The sequence below is a fragment of the Triticum dicoccoides genome, chromosome 3B, assembly GCF_002162155.2.
Source record: "Triticum dicoccoides isolate Atlit2015 ecotype Zavitan chromosome 3B, WEW_v2.0, whole genome shotgun sequence".
Taxonomy (NCBI): domain Eukaryota; kingdom Viridiplantae; phylum Streptophyta; class Magnoliopsida; order Poales; family Poaceae; genus Triticum; species Triticum dicoccoides.
In genome coordinates, this window is record NC_041385.1 from 597,975,162 (window position 1) to 597,982,360 (window position 7,199).

Here is a 7,199-nt window from a genome sequence, read left to right on the forward strand (position 1 = left end):
AGGGAGCATATGCACCCCAGAGCCAAAACTGCCCTCCCGCCACATTGCCTCTTATATGATGTCCATGGGTGAGTGGACACGAATAAAATCAGAGCTTGAATAAGGATAGCTAGCAGCAAACAAGTTCCACAAGATAAACTTATGCACCCAGCGAGCGACTTCGATTGTACTGTGTTAAAAAAAAATAAACTTATGCACCCATATGACAAATGACATTGCATTCACATTTTCGGCTACAACATTACAAAGCATGTTTCTCACGGATAACTCTATATCTTCCTGCTGCTGCAGCAGCAGCTGTTTTTGTTTCTGCTCAAATTGGAATTTACAGTCAACTCTCAAAACTGTAAAACTACGGCGTTCAATTTTAGTCATCTCTAATACAGCTGCCTATCTCTAGTACGCAAGACAAGAGGTTACAAGAGCTGTGGGGGTCCAGAAGAGGCTGGACGGGCAGTGCTTGCTTTAATCCACCGTCCGGCTTTGGGCTCAGGCTTCGAAACAGCGCGATCTGATCCGCGCTAGGATTTTGATGACGCTGCATTTTTCCTTCAAGCGCTGGCAATCTCGCCGGTCATCAGTTCAGCACAAACCGACACAGAGCATATCCTCCTCATACAGCTTTCGGCTGGACCTGCTCAAAGTCAAACACCTCGAACATCAAGCGCCGCACATCAGGTTTGCCGTAGACGCAGTACGAGAGCCCATGTATCGCTTGCTGGACGGCAGTCGTGGAAGGATTTCTCAGCCGGCGGTTGTGTTCGAATCTGTCCTGTACAGTCTCCCCGTATATAATGTAGTGGTGAAGGTGCTTGTCCCGCAGGTACCGCCCGCAATACTTGTTCATCAGCAACCTCCTATGCTTCTCTGACAGCCACCTGCCAGGCGCGTCGAGATGCTTCATGAGCAGCCTTTCTGCCAATACTAGATCCTGATCATAAGGAAGTTCAGACCTTGAGTATGACTATTGATCAAATGGAGAGTGGTCAGATGCTGAAAAAGGTCACAAGATAGGCAACAAACCTGAATCTTCTGGCCAACATATTCCAGACGCTCAAAACAAAATCTTGGATGCTCAAACTTGTACTTTGAGGGATGCATGAAGCACAGCTGCAGTAAAAAACCAATACAGATAATGTTGATTTATGTGCAGACAATAATGAAATATATCAACAGTTTGAGTTGCTGGACAACTAGGAGGCAGATATGAAAAGACAAGCAAATAATGCACCACAAAACATGTTTTGCATGCAGAGAAACAAGTAAACATTAGAAAGGAAGACTGTAATGAGAAAAGACTAGTGGTGTCAAAATACCTGGAGGCCAAGTCCAAGTTCTATATTCCTTGCTTCTGTAATTTCTGGAATTTTATCATTCGCCGGCAAGGGATATCCTAGGATGTTCATGACTTTGGGTCTATTATCAAAATCCCAAATGTTCCCTCTGAAACGATGCATGCCTGGTGGCACACATGCCCGGAAAAGCCTAGGATGAGCAAAAAGAGCATCCGCTGGTGGCTGCAGTGCACGCAACAGTTAACTAGGTAAGAAGAAGCGACAGTGAAGATTTGGGACAAACGGTAGGAAGGGTCAATACCCGGTAGGCAGCAACATCTTGCCATGCAAGTTGTCTCTTTTCAAACTCCACTGAAACATAATCAACGTCTTCTAGTTGACGCCGCAGTTTTGGCTGACAGCTCTCTTCTTCAGGGTCCATCCCGAACGCCTCAAAGAGAACACGATAGACTTCAGGCATTCCAAAGCACAGATATATAGCTCCAAATAATGCCCAGAACACAGCCCTGAAGCACAAACATAAAGTTTAATGAAGACTATCTCATATATGTATTCCAAATTGCCAGTTAACAGTACAAATAGCTCTAACAAATCAAATAATCAAGAGAAAACTCTCCAAATGAGTTAGTATTATCATGAATTTATGAAGTTAGGTTATGTGCTCCATATTCTTATGCAAAGAAAATTTCCACGGCAGGTTAGCTAGCACATAAAAGGGACACACAGCAGTACACAATAAAGGAGATTGAAGAATGCAATTCAGTACAAGTGTACAAAATCTAACAGGATTATGTAGGGGCAACTTGACTATTAACAAGGCTGTAGAACATCTAACAACGGATACAACTTCACTGAGAAAGCCACAAAACATGCATTGATACATATAACATTGGACTAAAGAGTGGCCACAAATAGGCTAACAATATTTACTTTTACCATTGATGTTATGCCAGCACATGCAAGTTTACCAAATATGTTGAATGTGTCAAGAAGATAACGAATAGTTAAATGGAACCCTACCAAACTACTCCTAGCACCAAATCACCCATACATTTCCATAAAATGGAACTACCACAGAAGAGTAAGTACATAATGCAGATCAAGCTCATGCAAAAAAACATTGATTGATATCTAACCAACAGGCTGACATTTAGGTATTAAACAGGTATCCAGCTATCGTAATTACTGATGCTAACTAGATGTACCATGTTAATTGCAAATGTGCCATGGACGATTCCATTTTTTCACTCGGAACACACTGGTGACTGATTGGTTGTATTATCCTAATGCATGACCCAGACTGGAATTTAATCTCTACAATTCAAAGTCGCACATTTTCAGTTAATAATCAAAGACTTACTTAGTGGGCACATTTAGGTGTTAAATTCGTAGGCAGCTATCTTCGTTACTGAATTTATAAGGTGCTAACTAGATGTATACTATGCTAATTGCAAATGTGCCATGGATGATTTCACTCTTACACTCTGAACAGAATGGTGACTGATTGCTCGCATTGTCCTAATGCATGATCCCAGGCCAGAATTATACCTCTACTACAATTCAAATGGCACATTTCCAGTCAGTAACCAAAGACTTACTTCGTGGGCGGTTCCCTGTCCTTGCGTATCATCTTATCCAAATCGTCGTAAGGAAACACCAAATTATGCAGGCTCGCCGCCTTGATCCATTTGGGCAGCATCTTCTTCCCGATGAGCGCGAACACCCGCTCCCGCATTGGGCCAGGGGACTCCCTGGGGTACCTCTGCAGGAAGAACTCGCAGAAGGCGAGCTCCAGCACGAACTGGCCCAGGAACCACAGCCTGGAGTGGCCGTTCCGCACGTGGCGCGTCCGCGTGCGCTCGGAGGAGGGGTCCAGGTGCTGGAAGGCGAGGTAGAGGAGGACGTCGAAGTGGACCGCGGGGCAGTCGTCGCCCTCGCCGAGCGTCTCGGAGGGGGCGAGCGGATAGCCGAGCGCCTGCTTGGCCTCGAGGAGGTACTCGTCCATCCAGGTGCGGTCGGCGGCGGAGAGCGGCGACGAGGGGAGGCAGGAGGAGAGCAGCGGGAGCGACTTGAGCGACAGCTGCGGGCTGTTGAGGAACCGCTGGGTGAGGCGCTCGTCGTCGAGCGGCGGCTTGAGGATGAACCGCCGCGGCGGGTGCTTCTTCTTGGGCGAGACGGCCTTCTTCCGCTGCGCGAGCTCCCGGAGGAGCCGGCTCGGGCTGTTCGCCGGCTCGGAGGGGGAGGCCTGCGGGGGCGGAGGGGTCTGGTCGGCCGCCACGGAGAGCACGCGGACCCGGCGCCGCGTGGCGTGGAGGTGGAGGGGGAGGGGCGAGAAGGTGAGCGCCTGGAACGCCATGGCGGGCGGTGCCATGGTGGTGGCCGCTGGGTTTTGCGGGCTTGGGTCGGGGTCTGGAGGAAGGGGGAGGAAAGGAAGAAGAGGATAAGCGTGGAACGATAGGAAGATGACCCATCTTGAGCCGTCCGTTTCGCGTTGGATGGCTCAGATCTGCTGGATCCGGACCGAATGTGAGGAAATATCTTCGGATATCTTCTATCCGCCTTCGAAATGACATGGCAACCCACGTGAGGCAGTGACAGTTCGCCGGCTCCGTCTCGAGAGAAAAGGTGAAGTCTCCGCCGCCGATCCCTCGCCGGCAGTCCGGCAGTCGGGGCGCCACCAGCTCACCACGGGCCTGCGCGCCGCCCGCCCATGGCGAACCCGAGGAGGGCCATCGCGCTGCAAATCAACACCCAGACCCCGCCATTCCCCGCCGCCGCCGCCGCGCCCTCGTCCTCCTCGCTGCCCTCGTCGCTCCTCCACTTCCTGAAGCGCCCGGCGTCCTTCCCCTTCCTGCTCTCCCTCTTCGTCCTCCTCACCTGGATCTCCCTCCACTTCCACCAACCCACCCCCTCCGCCTCCCTTCAGCGTCCCACCGTCGTCCACGACCCTCAGGCCAACCTCGTCCGCTACCCCGCCGCCCTCCATCCCACCCCCATCGCCGCCGACGAACGCGGATGGCTACTCGACCCTGTCGCCGCAGCCCGCGAGGCCGGCCTCCCTGGTGAGCTCCCCCTTTGCCTCGCGAATTCTACGTTTTCAGTTGTGTTCTCTATTGTTAGCTCGCTGCAATAAGTTGTTTTAATAAAAGAGTTGGAATGTGGCAGGGATGATATGGTAGATTAGACTGTGTCATCAATTGCAGAAGTGAGGCCTGCCTAGTTCATATTTGTAGTAGATACTCCAACTCTTGCTCAATCTAAAGTTTATAGTGAGAAGAAGAACAAAGCTATGTTTTTAAGGCGACGCCTTACCGCCTTAGGGAGGGGGGGCGCTTTGGCGCCTAGGCGACGCCTAGGCGGGCGCTTTGGACGCCTAGGCGCCCAAAGCGGTCGATTTTCCAAAGCGGAGGGGGAGCGCTTCGACGCCTAGGCGTCGCCTAGGCGTCGCCTTAGGGACGCTTTAAAAACATAGGAACAAAGTGATGTTCTGAACAAGTCACTGGTGGAAGTGCGGCATGAACACGTTGTTGTAACACCTTCCGGAGCGGCACTTGGCTTGCACCTTACAAAATAATCTTGTTGCCTCAGTTGCAGTCTTTGTTGGAGATTGTTAAGCTGGGTTTGCTATATGAACCAGTATAGGCACCTGTATTGAGCTGGGCATGTACCACTTCCGTTGACAGCCTTGTTTGTTTGAGTCCAATACAAGGTACCTCTGTGTTCGTCCCTTAACATATGGCCCAAATAGCAAACTGTGACCACTGAGATGTTTGGGTGGTTGGGTCGTTCCACTTGCTTTCCATCTACACATATTAGACAGATAGATGGGTGGCTTTCTTTGACAAGCAACCAATGAACAAGACTTGTATTCAGAATTGTCAGTTCCATCTATCTATTTATTTGTTTTCGTCCCTATTTATCATACTGATATGTATCCTTACGGCCGAAAGGAGAAAAAGGTAGCAAAAGAGAACATTTGCAACATAGGGGTAGCAACGTTGATTTTTAGCTAACCAAGTTGGAGAATATTCTGCTACACAAATATTTCCCTTCTTTTGTACTTTATTTACCTTTGTTGGTTCTATCAATAGATGCCCATCTTACTAGGAAACAAGAGGACTTTACATGCATCACTACTGTTTTCCCACTACTTACTACTCCCTCCATCCCAAAATAAGTGTCTCAAACTTAGTAGTTACTACTGTGTTGAACTTGAGACTTCTGTTGAGTGTATGGTTGCTAACCAGAAGGAATTTGCTCTATGGTCCGGTTGCTACTGTGTTGAACTTGAGACTTCTGTTGAGTGTATGGTTGGTAGCCAGAAGAAATTTGCTCTATGGTCCAGTTGCTACCATGTTGAACTTGAGGCTGTTCATCGCAGTGTTTTGTTGCAACTTCGTTTTGTTCAACTTGACTCTAAATTTGTGTCGACATGCTCAAAATATAGTATTATTCAGATGTTGTAGTCCATGAGTGTCTCTACTCTCTATTGATGATGTTCTACAGATTTGTGTAGACGTTGAAAATCTCTACAGGTCTTCTACATTTGAGGTGAAAATTAAGCACGGATTACTAGTCTACAACATATGGGACCTTGTCATTTTATGAAGCACGTCCAGTTCTCTTCACCCAAATGAAATTTCAATCACCTTTCACTTTGTAGCTGCAGAACTCCAAGCATTTTTTTTCTTGGGGTTATTCTGGAACAATATGTACATGAGAAGTTGTAAATACAGAAACATCAATCCACACTTTTTTTTTTGTGGAATGGTATATTTGCCTGGATGTGATTGCCTTGAATTTTGTTCTACAGCTTAGGGAGGACTGATGTGAATAGAGCATAGGCTGTTTTTTCAGGTATCTCGACTAGAGATTAATTATATAATGTTCAATTTGTGGCAGATGGGGCGTTGGTCTGTCTTTCGCTACACGTAGGACTGATCCAGCCAGGTGGTTTGCGTGGCAACCATCGTCACCATACATGCAATGAAACATTTGTCATCTGGGGCGCAAAAACAAAATTCAGGGTAATGATATTTTCTTCTTCATTCATTCATTCAGTCCCTGATAATCACATGATTCTAGTGTTGAACTGTTGATTGGTTGTTGTTTCATGATCAACAGTTAGAAAATCCTGATGTAAAAGATAAAGGATACGGAGAAGCCATAATTGCTGCCGACGAGGTTGCCATCGTCGCAAGTGCAAGATCAACTGCACACGCATTGATCAATATGGATGTGCGACCGACCTTCTTCTTGGGATGTCAAGATACACCAATAAACCCCAACAGTTCAAATACTGACTACAAGGTCTGGAAAGATCTCTGACGTTCACATTGCTTCAGAATTCACCTCGGTGAGGATTTTAAGGTAGATGCTTGTGTATAGTTGAGGTGACACTTCCAGTTGGCTCTCCTCATTCTTTTGTCTGTTTTTTCTTTTTCTTTTTTTGGTGACAAGGGGTTATTCTTGTTACTATTTGTTTTTTCTCTTCTCTTCTGCATATAGTCACTGGTCATGTACCCCTTTGTTCAAGTTAGAAACAGACCTACATTCTTTGCCTCAATATTCTCAGGAAAATTTCTTTCTCTGTATGTGCAGCATACGTCTGCCGAGGTGCTGAGCTGTTAACTGACAGATCACAGATGCCTCTTTATATTGACAAGTTGCTGAGCTGTGTGCTGTTGAGTACTCCCTCCGTCTGAAAATACTTGTCATCAAAATGGATAAAAGGAGACGTACCTAGAACTAAAATACGTCTAGATGCATCCTCTTTTATCCATTTCGATGACAAGTATTTCCGGACGGAGGGAGTAGTAATTTGCAGAGGCTGTTTCATGCCTCCTTGTATTGCCGAATTGCAAAATCAGAAATACCTCTTTGTGCGGACGAATTGCAAAATCA

The 7,199-nt window shown here is 47.1% G+C and overlaps 2 protein-coding genes across 3 annotated transcripts; one reads left to right on the plus strand and one right to left on the minus strand.

Annotated features, from left to right (window-relative positions):
* Positions 1-201: 201 nt before the first annotated feature.
* Positions 202-3,714, minus strand: LOC119277336 (ribonuclease III domain-containing protein RNC1, chloroplastic). Its single transcript, XM_037558609.1, has 5 exons — positions 2,894-3,714; positions 1,597-1,801; positions 1,317-1,517; positions 1,024-1,110; positions 202-931 (listed from the first exon to the last, which is right to left on the minus strand). Exons 1-5 carry the CDS (start codon positions 3,664-3,666, stop codon positions 614-616), a joined length of 1,584 nt encoding a protein of 527 aa, XP_037414506.1. The 5' UTR covers positions 3,667-3,714; the 3' UTR covers positions 202-613.
* A 137-nt stretch (positions 3,715-3,851) lies between these two features.
* Positions 3,852-7,199, plus strand: LOC119277337. 2 transcript variants are annotated; one of them, XM_037558611.1, is made up of 4 exons: positions 3,852-4,357; positions 6,198-6,322; positions 6,420-6,665; positions 6,897-7,199. In XM_037558611.1, exons 1-3 carry the CDS (start codon positions 4,006-4,008, stop codon positions 6,621-6,623), a joined length of 681 nt encoding a protein of 226 aa, XP_037414508.1. In that variant the 5' UTR covers positions 3,852-4,005; the 3' UTR covers positions 6,624-6,665; positions 6,897-7,199. The 2 variants fall into 2 exon arrangements, with proteins under 2 accessions (XP_037414508.1, XP_037414507.1); XM_037558610.1 differs by lacking the exon at positions 6,897-7,199 and having other exon boundaries at positions 6,420-6,889.

Bases quoted from the DNA above. Each gene is read 5' to 3' on its own strand.
- LOC119277337 (XM_037558611.1), top strand. From the start codon at position 4,006: ATGGCGAACCCGAGGAGGGCCATCGCGCTGCAAATCAACACCCAGACC. The intron at 4,358-6,197 runs GTGAGCTCCCCC...AATTTGTGGCAG, and splicing joins CCGCGAGGCCGGCCTCCCTG to ATGGGGCGTTGGTCTGTCTT. The intron at 6,323-6,419 runs GTAATGATATTT...CATGATCAACAG, and splicing joins GCGCAAAAACAAAATTCAGG to TTAGAAAATCCTGATGTAAA.
- LOC119277336 (XM_037558609.1), bottom strand. From the start codon at position 3,666: ATGGCACCGCCCGCCATGGCGTTCCAGGCGCTCACCTTCTCGCCCCTC. The intron at 1,518-1,596 runs GTATTGACCCTT...CGTGCACTGCAG, and splicing joins AAGATGTTGCTGCCTACCGG to CCACCAGCGGATGCTCTTTT. The intron at 1,111-1,316 runs GTATTTTGACAC...TTTTTACTGCAG, and splicing joins AACTTGGACTTGGCCTCCAG to CTGTGCTTCATGCATCCCTC.